The 16,460-nt window shown below is 45.4% G+C and overlaps 1 protein-coding gene across 1 annotated transcript; it reads right to left on the reverse strand.

Moving 5' to 3' along the window:
* Positions 1-272: 272 nt before the first annotated feature.
* pwp2h (PWP2 small subunit processome component) lies at positions 273-16,303 on the reverse strand. Its single transcript, XM_064327768.1, has 21 exons — positions 16,141-16,303; positions 15,704-15,816; positions 15,391-15,485; positions 14,876-14,975; positions 14,235-14,378; positions 13,728-13,863; positions 13,174-13,427; positions 12,841-12,984; positions 12,246-12,316; positions 11,466-11,602; positions 10,585-10,733; positions 9,990-10,137; positions 9,477-9,627; positions 8,754-8,934; positions 6,837-6,984; positions 6,277-6,385; positions 5,940-6,005; positions 4,531-4,749; positions 3,812-3,962; positions 3,102-3,176; positions 273-2,951 (listed from the first exon to the last, which is right to left on the reverse strand). The coding sequence occupies exons 1-21, from the start codon at positions 16,156-16,158 to the stop codon at positions 2,774-2,776; spliced, it is 2,787 nt and encodes a 928-aa protein (XP_064183838.1). The 5' UTR covers positions 16,159-16,303; the 3' UTR covers positions 273-2,773.
* Between the last annotated feature and the right edge of the window lie 157 nt (positions 16,304-16,460).

Consider the following 16,460-nt stretch of genomic DNA (forward strand, 5'->3'; position numbering starts at 1 on the left):
CTTAGGGTGGTGTTGGGGAAGTGAGAATTTCAAATATGACCATTTTCGAATCCAGCAGTTTAATCAGCTAGCACCCTCGTTTAATGTCCGGCACTCCAAATACCAAACAAAAGTGCATCGAGAGTTAAAACTCCTCAATTACCCAACCTGTAAAATAGATTTATTTGATTTCATTTGGTAAATATTATCAAAGATATCAATTATTAATTAAATCGCCAAATTCGTTGATAGGCAGAGCAACCCGTGGGGTCAAGATGTACGACTCAACCAGATTAAAATGAAGATATTTATTACACATATTCAGCATCTAAAGACAAAGGTTCAACTACCTTAACAAACCATGAATGTTGCAGACATGAACAGGTTCTAGTCCCAAAAGAAATGAATCAAAGAAAGACAATATTGAACCACAGCTTGTTTCTTTGAAGATAAGGAAAAAACCAAGACCAAAGTTCAAAACCCAAAACACAGTAGAATATTCTCAAAAGCCAGGGATGAAAATGTGAAAATGGCAGATGAGCTGTATGGCTGAGGATGTAATGCCCTGCGCACTCTAAACACCCGCTCCACATGCAAGGTTCAGATTCCCCAGACACCCGCAGCAGATATCAGCCCTGGACGTTGACCAACCCAGCACAGATACGCCCACATTTTATGTAGTTGAAAAAGGGGGAGGGACACACCCCCTCCTCTCTTGGCCCATGAATACTTAATGAATGATCAGGGGAGGATAGTTGCTCTGATTGGGTGAAGCCGAGTCTGGCGTCCCACCTGGCTATACAGCATCATCAGCTCCCTGTGACACCAGTAATGTCCCCGGTCTCTGCCCTATCAATCCCATATCCCATGGTTAGAAAAAACATCTCAAGTGAGTCAAGTAAAAAAAAAAAAAAAAAATTTAATAAAAATAAAGAAATGCATCTCTCGTCAACTAGGGACAGGAGTTGGAAACTAGCAATAGCTATAATCTCTGTATGCAGTACATCGGTTACATCAACTTGTTTGTAACGAGTTGAAGTGGTACTATGTTGCATTGTCCCTACCAAATAAAGTATATGACATCATACACTCTGATTGGTTTCTCTTTTGGCAGTCTTTTTTCACTCCTGTAGGAAAGCTGGAATGCTACTCCAATAAATGCTTCCTGACTCAGAAATTGCATGACACTATGCTTGCTCATCAACTAAAACAGCAGCAAATATTCATTTGGCACTAGAGCCTGAATGTTCAGAGAATCTTTTCAAGTTTATATGTGAACTGAAACAAGGCCATACAGTATCATGGTCGATGAAAGCTTTTTCTTTTAAGTAATTTGCTATTTTGAGTTTTCTGTCAAACTTAATTTGCACAGATTTAAACTATTTGAGTTACCAAGAGACATTTTTGTATCTTTCCTTTAGATATTTTACAGATTGTTTAGCCTTTTGCCAGTTTATGGCTGTTTTGAATTTGATTGACGGCACAGGTGTACATGTTGGAGCCAGTGCATGTATTGAAACGCTAAGACTCTATGCACTTTGTTTTACACGGATTCATCTCACTGTTGTTTAAAATTCTGTGAAACTGACAAGGCATCAAAGTGTTAAAATCATGTAAATATCTTCTTCAGTTACACACGAGGTATTGTAGATGATTATCCTGCAATATATCACAAATCACAGAAACAGCAGTATCGTGATAACATTGTATTGAGTTACTCTGTGATTCCCACCCCTAATGTGTATACCTATATATTTATATGTTTGGTATACTTTATATAAAACATTACAACTTTCTGCTGTCAATAAAGCCTGTTAATAAAGTTAAATGCGTTTTGTTCCGTTTTACCGATATAACACTGTTAACATTAAATGATGCCGACTTCATAGAACGCACAATAGCCAAAAGGGATTCTCGTGAAAATCTAGAATAGTGCTACTTGTGTAATACAAAAGCAGAGGAAAGGGTAAAAACAAACGAAACCGTGTCTGCAAAAAATACTTGTTTATTGGAGTTGCTGTTGCCGTTTATTGTGCGTGCTCAGTTTAGAACAAACAAAACAGGAACTCCTTGAAGACTCCACAAGTCTTGTACTGTGTACCCATGAAGTATTTATTTAGCTCTGTCCTAAATCTTTCAACTAGTTTGTCTGAATATGTGCTAGCAAGCATGTATCACACATGGTAATGCTGAGAACAAGCTTGTTCTACAGATTTTAAAAGTCAACGATGGAAATGTGTTGTTATAATTAGATTCCTTTTTTGTGGCTACATTGAAGACATTGACTTAAGCCCTTAAAATATTTCAAGGGAATGAAATTCACCTCTCACTCTTCAGCTCTCAAATCCACTCTTGGAATATCACTCAATTATTTAATGTGAAACACACCGTGTACTCTCACATTATCATATTAAACAGAATCAAGTGTTCAGGAATCAGCCGCTCTTCGGTGATTAATTTAACTTTTAATTATGACAATTATCAGATCAAAGAATCTGTGTTCACTGAGCCTCTCAACTCTTGCTGACTGGGGAACATCTACTAAAATGCAATTCCAAGGCTTTTTTCCTCCTTTTTTTTAAACTAGAAAAAGCAAGTAAATATATTTTGATTTAGAAACTTGGGTGCAACGTCTGACTTAATGGGTCCGTTTCAATCCGGGGAAGAGGAAGCTGAAGGCTGTAGATCTCGGAGGCCACCGTCATGTTCCTGTCCTTACAGTTTGTTCAAGGGTAAACCATTAGAGATTTCTCAGTCCCAGAATGCAATAGGCCAGAAGAGCTCTGAGTTCTGCTCAAATGAGTGTGTCGGCCTCCTCCATGGACGCCATTTCCAAATCCTCTTCCTCTTCCTCTTCCTCTGCCTCCTCCTCCTCCTCCTCTTCACTGAGGGAGTCGGCAGCCGGCCTCTTGATCCCCTTTTGGTTGGATAGGGCCCTGGCGTATTGGATGTTGTAGATATTCCAGTCACAGCTGCATTGGGAGCCCAAAACAGGAACAAACACCACACACACACACACACACACACACACACACACACACACAAAGTAACAAAAGTTAGAGAGCAGAGAGCTTGTAACTCCTCCGGTTGTATTTTCTATACCTGAGAATATCCATACTCACAGTTTAGACAGATCCTCAAAGTGTCTCTGAATGCTCTTCTGCAGTGACTGAATGATAGGCAGTATTGCTCCTGACCTGTTAAAACGTTACAACATGTACAGATTAGAGCAGGGCACTCATTCCATGTTTTGTAACACCTTTCTGATGTTAAAAACAAGTTCACTCTTACAGTGCAATAATAGAAATGATAACAGACTTTTCCTAAGGAGACTAAAAGTAGCCTGCATTCCAAATATAAGTACGTTGTAGGTTTGAACAGTATACCAAGAATACCAGAGGCACCAATACTGAATTGATACTGATTTACTGAAACACCAATGATCGCACTAGCTCATGGAATTCTGCGTCTTTGGAATTCAGGACATTTCAAAATCTATTTTAAACTCACTTGTGTTCTGATAAAAAACAACTATTTGTGCCATAATATTCCAACTCACAATAATAAAACAATAAGTGTGTGTCATTCCTTATTCATTTTATTTTATTATGTTGCATTGTTAATACATGTATTGTATTGTGATGTAATTTTGTTGGTTTGTTGTGTTGTGTTGTATTGTAGTGACTGGAAAGCACTTTGGCGCAACTCCTGTTGTTTTTAAATGTGCTATGCAAATAAATGTGACGACTTCATTATTTCATTATGACAACCGTAACAGAAGCAGGATGAAATAGCAGGATTAGCATGTGCAGGTTTGCGGTGAAAGCTTCACCTGTTCTTCAGTTTCTGTCCGTGCAGAGTCAGGAGTCGTTGGGCCCAAGTGAGGTAGAACTGCAGATGCCCGGAACTTTCCAAAGCTGACCCCACAAAATGTAGCAGCTTCTCAACGTAAATATCAGGTAGAGAGCCGCACACCACCGAGACTAAAACACACAATATAACATTAACCATTACTTTTACACACACACACCATAGAGACTAAAACACACAATATAACATTAACCATTACTTTTACACACACACACACCACAGAGACTAAAACACACAATATAACATTAACCATTACTTTTACACACACACACCACAGAGACTAAAACACACAATATAACATTAACCATTACTTTTACACACACACACACCACAGAGACTAAAACACACAATATAACATTAACCATTACTTTTACACACACACACCACAGAGACTAAAACACACAATATAACATTAACCATTACTTTTACACACACACACCACAGAGACTAAAACACACAATATAACATTAACCATTACTTTTACACAAACACACACACCACAGAGACTAAAACACACAATATAAAATTAACCATTACTTTTACACATACACACACCAGAGACTAAAAAACACAATATAACATTAACTATCACGTTTACACACACACACACACACACACACACCACAGAGACTAAAACATCCTGCTTCCCCAAAACCTGGTCAATCATCCAGGAGCACTCACTCTGCTCGTGCGGGACGGCCTCCAGCACCTCCCTGGTGAGGGCGGCTTCGTTGAGGCGGAAGGCCAGCACGATGGCCGCCGCCCACTCCGCCCGCCTCAGCTGGCGGCGCACGCTGGCGGGCGTCACGTCCAGGTCCAGGTCGAAGGGGTCAAACACCAGCGTCCCGTCCAGGGAGTACACCAGCAGGCCCTCCGTGGAGCTGGCCGCCCAACTGCGCCCTGGCGAACGCGCGCGTTAAACACGAAACGCTTATTAAACCGATTGTGACGCAGAGCTGACAATTTCATACAGCAGCACCGCAGCTACGGTCAATTCTATCCAATAAGACTATCCACTATCCTATCAGAAATGTGTGAGGAGCTCAACAAAGATAGCAAGCCCTCGTAGCTTTCTCACGCTGCTAAATTAAACCGAAAACACCGCTACAAAAGATTAACAAACATTTGGATGGAACACACAATCAAAGTGACTTGCCGTTAATTTCCCCCAAAATACCGTCACCCGATTTAACACACGGACCTGATTTTACAGTTTTTATTTGGCCTTTCTTTTTCCAGGTAGGTAAACTGAGAACTCTAATCCTTTCACGCACTGTTGGCCTGCCCAATCACAAAGGAATACAAAGAACTGTGCTATAGCCTATCAGATGTAGGGGGTGATTAGATGCGCATTAGATGTAGAAAGCTGATTTTCCAGGGAATTTGACCAGAGCACCAGGGTTAGCTCCCATACTCCGATAAAGTCCCACAGGATCTTCAATGACTACAGTATGTCAAGACCTTCGTCAGAAGACCTCTCAAAGGATGGCATCTTCTACAGCACAGTGTTGCCAGCACTGTGCTAGACAGACCTGGGTCAAATACATTTGTTTTGGATTCAAATACTTTTCTATGCTTTACTGATCTTGTCTGGTGTATTGGAACCAATGAAATACTCTCAGAAAGTGCAAACCCCGCCTTCTGGTCATATTGGCAGGCTTAATTACAACAGGCAAGATCAATATAGCACAGAAAAGTATTTGAATCCAAAACAAATACGTATTTGACCCAGGTCTGGTGCTAGAACACAGGTCCAGAGGGAACAGCGCCCCCTTCTGTTTGCCTTCTGGCAGCAACCTAATTTTCCCAGGTCTCCCATCCGAATACTTGACATGAGAAGGGCACATGGCGGTATAGCTGCTGGTGAACATTACGAACCTCTCATGAACAAATTTGCGCCAAAAGCACATCCCTGCTGCCAACAATAATCTAAGAATAATAAAATTAGCGAGACATGAGGTTGAAATCAGCCTGCCATGACCGAGTTGCCCTGGTAGCTTTTGCTACCGCAAGGGACCAGCTAAATGCAAGGCAGAGGAGCCATAGCACACAAACAGCAGCTGGAGAGAGCAGTGCATGCTGGGACTCACCAGTGGGGGAGAAAGAGAGGGAGGTGACCCGAATCTCAGGCTTAAAATGACGCGAGCTCATGTCTCCTGCAGAGTGAGAGATAAACACACAAAGACACCAAATATCACTAATGGTCATTTATGTCATTTTCTTTTTCATTTTCCTTTACTGTATCATCAGCAGGCAATACTCTGTTAAATTACATTCATAATCCAGATGATACAAAATTTGATATGATTCTATAAAATTCTTGTAACATATACTGCAAATGCATGCATTTGTCATGCCAATAAAGCAGTCTGAATTAAAATGACCCCACCCCACCCTTCCCTCCCTCCCTCCCTCCCTCGCCATTACCTCTCCTGACTCCAGGCAGACTGAGAGCCACAGTGTCCCCGTCCCCCACCCCCTCATCCAGCAGGGCCAGGCTCCCGAACTCGGTCATCTTCCTCCGGTCCAGGTACTCCTGCATGCACACATGAATATATGGGATATACGAGTCAAAGGGGTTTCCACAACCATGTCTAAAGCACAGGGTTTCCCACACTCGCCCACACTGCCAATTTCAGGGCTCATTCTCTCCCAAATTCAAGGACCCATAAAGGCTGCCATTGGTGAGCAGCGATGGCTATGTCCTAAGGCCAAGGCCACATCACGAGTGAGTGTTGCGAGTTATACGTAAAGCAGAATTTAGCAGAATACCAATACATCCATATTTTGTCATTTTTCAAAAATTCAAAAATTCTTCATTTCATTTTCCTGAATTTGAAAGCTTTTCAAGGTTTCCTTTTTTTAAGGAATGTAGGAATCCTGGTTTTCAAGAAGCACTCACTCCTACTTAAACGTAGACGGTGAAAACATATGTAAGGGCCATTTCAACGGCTGGCCATTTGAAGAGGACAGCGCGAGCGTCGTACCTCCATAGCGTCCAGCGACAGGTTGCAGGAGATCTCAAACTTCTTCATGAGGATCTGCTCGGCGATGTTGTAGATGCAGACGAACTTGGACTGGCCGCCCGCCAGGATGCACTGCCCGTCCGCGGAGTAGCACAGCGAGGTGAAGGACCTGCGCAGAGCCGGAGTCGCCGCTCAGTCACAGAAACACTCGGCCTGAGGTGTCCGAGTCACTGCCCAACCGTAAATCACCTTGCTCGCCAGCAGATTAACCCACAACTCTGCGCCCGTACAACGTCGTCACAATCATGAACTACGGCTGCACGGTATATCGAATATGAAATATGACCGCCGCCGTGGGGCGTACAGGCGATCTTTTCTCTTTCCTTAATTACACTTGAGGCAGTAGTAAACATTCTAGTGTCAGAGGCCACGTGAAACGCTTCTGGGGAAAAAGCTTCACTGATATCTATTGGGTGTGTATAAGACAATCAGCCAATCAGCAGCTTCTTTGCTTTTCTAGTCCCATGGAAGCTGCAGGACCTTGCTGCTGATTGGTCGTCTTTTTCATCCAGAGTGTGGGTTAACAGGGGCAGTGTGGATCAGACATCAGGGCTACAGGTGTGAGGTTTAGGTTAACGGGGGCAGTGTGGATCAGACACCAGGGTTACAGGTCTGAGGTTTAGGTTAACAGGGGCAGTGTGGGTCAGACATCAGGGCTACAGGTCTGAGGTTTAGGTTAACAGGGGCAGTGTGGATCAGACACCAGGGTTACAGGTCTGAGGTTTAGGTTAACAGGGGCAGTGTGGGTCAGACATCAGGGCTACAGGTCTGAGGTTTAGGTTAACGGGGGCAGTGTGGATCAGACATCAGGGCTACAGGTCTGAGGTTTAGGATAACAGGGGCAGTGTGGATCAGACATCAGGGCTACAGGTCTGAGGTTTAGGTTAACAGGGGCAGTGTGGATCAGACACCAGGGCTACAGGTCTGAGGTTTAGGTTAACAGGGGCAGTGTGGATCAGACACCAGGGCTACAGGTCTGAGGTTTAGGTTAACAGGGGCAGTGTGGATCAGACACCAGGGCTACAGGTCTGAGGTTTAGGATAACAGGGGCAGTGTGGATCAGACACCAGGGCTACAGGTCTGAGGTTTAGGTTAACAGGGGCAGTGTGGGTCAGACACCAGGGCTACAGGTCTGAGGTTTAGGTTAACAGGGGCAGTGTGGATCAGACATCAGGGCTACAGGTCTGAGGTTTAGGTTAACAGGGGCAGTGTGGATCAGACACCAGGGCTACAGGTCTGAGGTTTAGGTTAACAGGGGCAGTGTGGATTAGACACCAGGGCTACAGGTCTGAGGTTTAGGTTAACAGGGGCAGTGTGGATCAGACATCAGGGCTACAGGTCTGAGGTTTAGGTTAACAGGGGCAGTGTGGATCAGACACCAGGGCTACAGGTCTGAGGTTTAGGTTAACAGGGGCAGTGTGGATCAGACACCAGGGCTACAGGTCTGAGGTTTAGGTTAACAGGGGCAGTGTGGATCAGACACCAGGGCTACAGGTCTGAGGTTTAGGTTAACAGGGGCAGTGTGGATCAGACACCAGGGCTACAGGTCTGAGGTTTAGGTTAACAGGGGCAGTGTGGATCAGACACCAGGGCTACAGGTCTGAGGTTTAGGTTAACAGGGGCAGTGTGGATCAGACATCAGGGCTACAGGTCTGAGGTTTAGGATAACAGGGGCAGTGTGGATCAGACATCAGGGCTACAGGTCTGAGGTTTAGGTTAACAGGGGCAGTGTGGATCAGACATCAGGGCTACAGGTCTGAGGTTTAGGTTAACAGGGGCAGTGTGGATCAGACATCAGGGCTACAGGTCTGAGGTTTAGGTTAACAGGGGCAGTGTGGTTGGTGTGAGGTTTTGGGGGTGGGATGAGGGGGTACTCACTTGCCCTTGGACGCCTGCTTGGCTGTGATCTTGTCCGTCTCCTTGCGGCCCGTCTGCAAGTCGTGGCGCCCGACGATGGAGCCGGTCTGAGTGGCTGTCTGGGGGTTCCAGAAGGAGATCTCCCCGTCCAGTGTGGCCACGGCCAGCTCCTCACCGTCTGGCCGATACGTCACCGCCAGGCCTGGAGAGCAGCAGCACAGCGCAGCACACACAACACAGTTAGAGCACAGTTAGCCTAACCACACACACAACACAGTCAGCACAGTTAGCCTAACCACACACACAACGCGGTCAGAGCACAGTTAGCCTAACCACACACACAAAACAGTCAGAGCACAGTTAGACTAACCACACACACAACACAGTCAGAGCACAGTTAGCCTAACCACACACACAACGCAGTCAGAGCACAGTTAGCCTAACCACACACACAACACGGTCAGAGCACAGTTAGCCTAATCACACACACACACAACACAGTCAGAGCACAATTAGCCAAACCATGCACACACGCACACATAATGCAGTCAGAACACAGTTAGCCAAACCACACACACTCTCAACAGTCAGAGCAGTTAGCCAAACCACACACCCAAATACAGTCAGAGCAGTTAGCCAAACCACACACAGCTTGCAAGCGTCCGCCCAAGACGTTTTTGCACATCAATTATTCATAGTGCAGACAATGACATCGTGCGCTAGCTCCCCCCACTGAAGCCTCACCGTCGGACGTCAGCTGCAGGATCTCCTTGGTCTGCCAGCTGTCCAGCATGTCCCACAGCCTGACGGTCCGGTCCCAGGACGTGCTGGCCAAAACTGACCGCACCGGGCTGAAGCTCAGGCAGCTCACCGGGCCCTCGTGACCCGCCAGCACCTGTCAGTCACAGACACGTCATTCATAAAGACAACCGGAACAACAGGGGTCCTCAATTTCACCCAGAAAGGGCCGGTGTGAGAGCAGCCTTCCGTTTTAGGCAAGCAGTGATTCTACTAATCAAGGACCTTAGCAAAGACTCTATTGGTCTATTGGCTGGAATAAAAGCCTGCACTCACACCAGCCATTTCTGGACAGTACTAATCCCTGCTTATTAATAATAATAATAATAATAATAACATAATACACTTATAAAAAATAACCATAATAACAAGCATGACAATGATGAGAAGAACAGACAGAGTCATATAGCTGTGTTGCCTTCCCCCCAATGTGGTGAAGAATCCCTCCCCACCCCGTACCTCCAGCAGGCGGCCGGTCTGCAGGGACCACAGGAAGACCTGGAAGGAGTCCTGTGCCCCGGCGCACACCAGCTCCCCGCTGCTGTCCACCGCCAGGCAGGAGAACTGCGACGGGCGGGGCGAGGTGAAGGTGCGGAAGTTCCGGTACCTGCAGGGACACCGTCGGCTACCGTTTACAGAGCAGCACAGCCAGGCTATTAGACATTACGTTACATTACAGCATTTAGCAGACGCTCTTGTCCAGAGACATAACTTCTTACACGGCATTTACATTGCACCCATTTATACAGCAGGATATATACTGAAGCAATATTGAGTACCTTTCTCAAGGGTACAACGGCAGTGTCCTACCCGGGAATCGAACCTGCAATCTTTAGGTTACAAGACCCATTATACTATACTGCCGCCACTAGAGCGGGAGCCAACCCCACGCCCATAAAAAAAGGCACGCCTGCGTAAAGTAAAATCATGTGACTGCAGTTCAGTTTCTATGCGAGACACGCGAGGGGTGGAGAGGTTTGGGGCGTGGTTACGGAACCCCCTGTGACTGGGCGGGAGGAGGACGGCGGGGTTTGGGGACGTGGCCCTCTCTCACCGGTGCAGGTCGAAGGCTCTGACGGTGCCGTCCAGGGAGGCGCTGACGATGACGAAGCCGCGGGAGGTGAAGGTGACGGCGGTGACGCTGCTGGTGTGCTCCGTGAAGGTGACGAAGCACAGGCCGCTGTTGGTGTTCCACACCTTCACCTGGAACGAAACACCCAGAAACCCCCTTTCACCGCCCGAACAGAAATGTGTCTCTGGTCCCCACATGGGGATGGAAAGCTGTCGTGAGCAACGTTTCAAACGCAGCTATTTGAAATACGCATTTACGTGCATGTGCATTTCATATTCAATGCGGTTTGCTTGTCCCTTTTTTAAGGCATTACCTTTATTCAACCAGCAAAAAAAACCTAGGCCTCCATCATTCTGACTGTAGTGTATAGTTGTTGGTATTCACTTATTGTATGTCATTTGTATAAAGGCATCTGCCAAATAAACTTAATGTAATATAAACACGTTTCTTGGAGATGCTGAAGATGATGCAGTTAAGTGTATTTTTGCCCACTGTGGTGCAGTGATTAGAGCTAATCATATCTCCACAGTCTGCAAAAGTTGGCCACACCCTGTAGCAGGGATCCTCAACGTTTTTCCTGGAGCGTCAAAGTGTCTGCTGGTTTTGCTTTTACCCTAAAATCGGGAAACAATTTAGACCCAAGAAACCAGCTGAGGTAAATATCAAACATCACATCAACCGATTTAACTCATCAATCAAATGCTGAGCAACGACAAAAATCAGAAGACCCTGCAGCTCTCCAGGGCTAGGGCTCAGCACCACTGATCTATAGCCCCCCGCTCCAGCTCAGAAAAGAGACTGTCTTCGTACAGCGTGAAGACTGAACAGAGGAATACGGAAACGAGCATCTCTAGACCCCTCACCTTCCCATCATCCCCTCCGGTGGCAATGTACTGTCCATCGGGAGAGTACGACAGGGCGGCCATGTTGTTGAAGTGTCCTTGCTGCTTGAATACATAGGACTCACTCTGCCACTCCCACACAAGCAGCTGGCCCAGACCTGAGATATAAAAACACTCACTATCAAACATACAACACACCACTATAATTCACACAACATTCTAAGAACATTCACCATAAAATACACAAAACACTCCAGACACACATTATAGAACAAAATATAAAGCATGCAGCATACAACAATCACTCCGAAACAAACAGCAACATACAACACTTACTAAAAAGATGTAACAATTCTCACTGTAATACAAATAACACCAAAACATAGAACACAGCACAAAATTGTACACTGCATACCATATCAGCCCTAAAAAATGACATTTTAAGTGAGAGACCATGGGATAATGGTGGACAAAGGCAGGTAATTCACGGAAGCAACTTGCCATTCCTCTTGACCACTGCACTGACAAGGCACACAACAGGCTGCTGAGGATTCAATACAACATTAGCTCTTAGAATCGACAACCACACTGAAAAACCTGACAGTTTGTCACCAGTGCACTTGTCAGTTTAAAAGCAGGGTGTGTTGCAATTAGGTAAGCACAATGAAAGTTCTTCAGAGGAGTGCAAAAAAAAAAAAAAAACATTTATGAAATATCAACATTTTCACTCATCTTTTAAATAAAAACACTAGTGTGCCATGCTAATATCAGAGATGCACATAATGAGTGCACAGGCAGTACCTGAGCAGCCAAATCCGATCCAGTCCCCTGGGCTGTTGATACATATGGAGTTGATTTGCTGGTCAGAAATGCTGCAAAAGAAAACCCAGGACAATCACAATCAGGTACATTTCAGCTAGCTCTGTGACGTGAAATCCCCATTCACTCCAACATTCCCTGCTGCAAAATCCTTCCCAAATTAGTATGTGTGCCCGATGTTCAGTGTGGGTACACTGTACAGCTTCAGGCAGCGATGGGAGAGTGAGGTTTCATGAAACCACAAATGGGAGGAGCTACTGTATACCACCAGCGACTTCCTGAATTTAACTAATCATTACTGCTTGCTGTACAGAACAAAAGACTTTGATTGGATGAAAGAATTCCATGATTGACAGCTAATTTTTGCTCAGCTGATTGCTGGATTCATGAAACCTCACCTTTGTGGCACTAGTTTCAGGGCAGCAGGTAGCCTCGAAGGTGAAAAATAAGACCTTGGATGTGAGACAGAGGAGAGGAGGACCAAGCAAACTTTTGCCCACTGACCCTCTGGTGCGAAATCAGGGAGATGGAATTCCGGGAATGCAGAAGGGGGTGGGGGGCTGATTTGAGCACTGACCTGAGTGAATGGATGAGGTTGAACTCGGGGAGCTCATGCAGGTGGAATATTCCGGAAGCAAAGCCCGTCACCAGGAGGTGGCTCTTCTTGTGGAACGCCGCAGCCGTCAGGTTGTTGAAGTCACCCTCCTTGTTGAAGAAGTGCCTGATCACACAAAACAAACGGATGGACTGAATCCTCACCTACAAACCTTATGACAATCAATTCAGCAGGTCACCGAACTGGCCAAATTACACACAGAGCTGGGCTCAGTGTCTCTGAGGGAGATTGAACCTCTTGAGATACAGGCCCCAGTTCCCTGTGCCACACCGCTGCCCAGGTGGCTATACCCACTTGCCCCGGCGCTTGTATCGGACCATCTTGGTGCCCTCCTTCTGCTTGTTCCCATCCGCCTTTCCCCGGATGACCTCCCCCCGGGGCTCTCCCTCCTCGCCTTCTTCTCTCTCCTCCCCGTCTTCTCTCTCCTCCGTCTCCTTCTCTTTCTCCTGGGGCCCGCTTGGACCCTTGGGGCCCCGAGTCAGCAGGCCATCGGGTTCAGTGTCGCACTCCCATACGCACAGGGCCCCGTCCTGGCTCACTGTGTAGAGCTGCCAAGGACACACACACACACACACGAGCGTGCGCTCAGTTACACACACACGTTAGAGTAGAACAACATTTAATCTCAAATGAATGTGCAAATACATCATTCAAATAAAACTCAGTGTACTGCTGTACACACAGAGAAGAAGCCATAGAAAACAAGACTATATGAATGCTGAAGTAGAGCATATGAAACGAAGGCAAAAACAGAGAGAGAGAATGACTCCCCCTGCTGGACACTCTAAATCTCTTTAGGCTGAGAGGGTTACAAAATGCTTTGTATATCCATCGTCAGCTGCACTCACATCCAGACTGTCCTGCTCGAAGAAGCAGCCCACGATCACATCCTTGTGTCCGCCCAAGCTGTAGTACACCAGGTTAGCCCACCTCTCTGCTCCAAATACCCAGGTGGTCATGTCTTTGCTGCCCACCACGAAGCACCTGCGGGAGGTTAGCGAGCAGTTTGAGGGGCCAGCTCCACACTGCTGACCGTCGTTTTGGATTTCAACACTGTTTAAAATGCTTTCAACTGGGGGCATCACGTTTTTCATGTACGTAAAACACATTTCAAGAGTGCGTTTAGACAAGTTGCTGTTCTGGCAGATGCTACATGTTCACTCGCAAAAGACAACAGATTCAGCTGTCTGTTTTCCATAATAAGGCTGTGAAGGCATTTGCATCGGCTGGTCACTCATTCATAGCCGCTCCAAGTGTATGTGTGTGTGTGTGTGTGTGTGTGTGCATGTGTGTCTATGACCGTGCCAGGGACTTGCAGAAAACATGTGAAAGTCACACATCGGTGGGTCACTCACTTGGAGTCATCGGTCCAGTCGATGCAGGTGGTCTCATCGTAGGGCCCATAGTAGCTCTTGTCCAAAGCAAAGGCATTGAACTCCCTCTTTTTCCCTGGGGCGTGGTACATCAGAGCCACATTCTCTTTGGTCACAATAAACTTCCTATGAGAGACCGTGACAACACACGCATCAATCATACAGACTGCAAAAACATTAAGCAGTTCCACAGCAAAGTCTCCCTCCAACCCAATTAATAAAAAAAATACTAATGAACCCCTCAGTGTCTGGATTCCCTAGTATTTCACTTACGAGTGCAAAAGTTTTTGATGTACATGCTTACGACACACCCCCTTCATTTAATCTGAAAATAAGTATTTCCTGATACTGATTTTCAGGGGGGAAAATCACATCCCTGATTTCCTACTTCCACAGAAATATGTGACCAGGATGTGCACGCACTGTAAGTGACATCACAGATTTGCGGTTTATCTTCTCAATGACCAAGAAAGGGTGTAACACTGGGCTGTTGGGACTAGAGTCTTTTGGAGTACACATGAGTGTGAGTGCAGGCACATGGCTGAGTATGTATGCTTGCTTCGTGCATGAGAGTGTGTGTGTGTATATATATATATATATATATATATATATATATAACAGACCTGCCATCAGGAGAGAAGCGCACACTGCTGACAGGCTTATGGAAATGGAAGTGATGGAGCACTGCCCGTGTCACTAGGCTGACCAGCACTGCTGCACCATCTGAAACACACAGCATAAGCATGGTACATTACGATCTCACAAAGCACATACAGTATAAACACTCCCCATTACGGACCTCACTAAACATACACATCAGAAAACATACTCAATCACTCTATATTATAGACCTCACAAAAACACACAAGATTTTCACAAAACATACACAATATAAGAACTTTACAATACGGATCTCATAGAACACACAGTATAAGCATGCTACAATACAGATCACATAAAACAACACGGTTCAAGCAGTTTACATTACAGATGTCAGAAAACATGCAACACACTATTTGGTAATACTACAACTCACGTACATACACAGTTACCCTACGTTCAATAATACACACATGCACGATCACAGATGCAACAATTAATGTATAATTCTTTGCATTAAAGTTCTGGTTGGTCTTACCTTCATCAACCAGAATCGCCAAATTGCCATCAGGAGAGAGGCCCACGCAGGTGATGTTTTTTGTGGTGGAGATGGGCAATGTTTCGGATTTATTACTGTTGGGGAAAATTTAAGAGCAGTGTCGGTCGAGCACAAATCCCAACGCAAGCCAGACAGCGAAAAAGCATCACCCCCGCGACGCGAAGGCGGCATAGCACTTCAAATCTATACAAGAATCATTATGGAGACAGAGTGAAAATCTGACAAGCTATCTATCGATAGCTAAGTAGCAAGAAAATTAGCTAAATCACACACACACAAGTCAGGGACTCACTTTTTCAAGTCGAAGACAGATATGCGGTTCCCCACGGGGCTGATCACAGAGTCGCCATCCTTGGAGAAACTCAAATTTCCACGACGATACACCGCACCCAACAAATTTGAAAACTAGAAACGACAACCCAAATCACACTTCAGGCAAGTGACACGTTTCTGTGCAAGTTATATTCTCAATGAGCCACCTGGATTGTAAGCAACCCGTACCAAAATACCCTTTAAATGAATTCAATTCAGAAAATGTTACAAAGGAAGCTGCATTTCCTCGGATGCATGTTCACTGCACTACAATAATATGACAAATGAATCGGGGTTCTCCAAGTGTAACAGTTGCATGTACATGAGGCTAGTAGGGAGTAGAGAATACGCTGTAACAAGCTAACAAGTTAAACACAGCCTAATATATCTTTATATTGCTTATTGCAGTCTTCTTACCCTGTATGCGAACTTCATTGTTGACACCAGTCCGGGAACTCTGGAGACCTAAATCATAACGAAAATCCCAACAACATGAATCTATTCACCGGTTTACAACACACATTACTACACTCGCACATGCTCGCGAGCAACGTGAGAATGTTTTTTTTGCTTTCAGTGTATTATTCCGGTTCTCTTTACTGAAAAAAAGGTACCGGTCGAACTATTGTACCCTCTAGCGGCAAGGAGTACCAACCGCAAACGCTAGTTTTAATATTCCGAAGATACACAGGTCTATCACTTGTAATTTGCACCACAGGAAATACAAGATAAAGAAG

The sequence above is a fragment of the Anguilla rostrata genome, chromosome 3 (assembly GCF_018555375.3).
Source record: "Anguilla rostrata isolate EN2019 chromosome 3, ASM1855537v3, whole genome shotgun sequence".
Classification (NCBI taxonomy): Eukaryota; Metazoa; Chordata; class Actinopteri; order Anguilliformes; family Anguillidae; genus Anguilla; species Anguilla rostrata.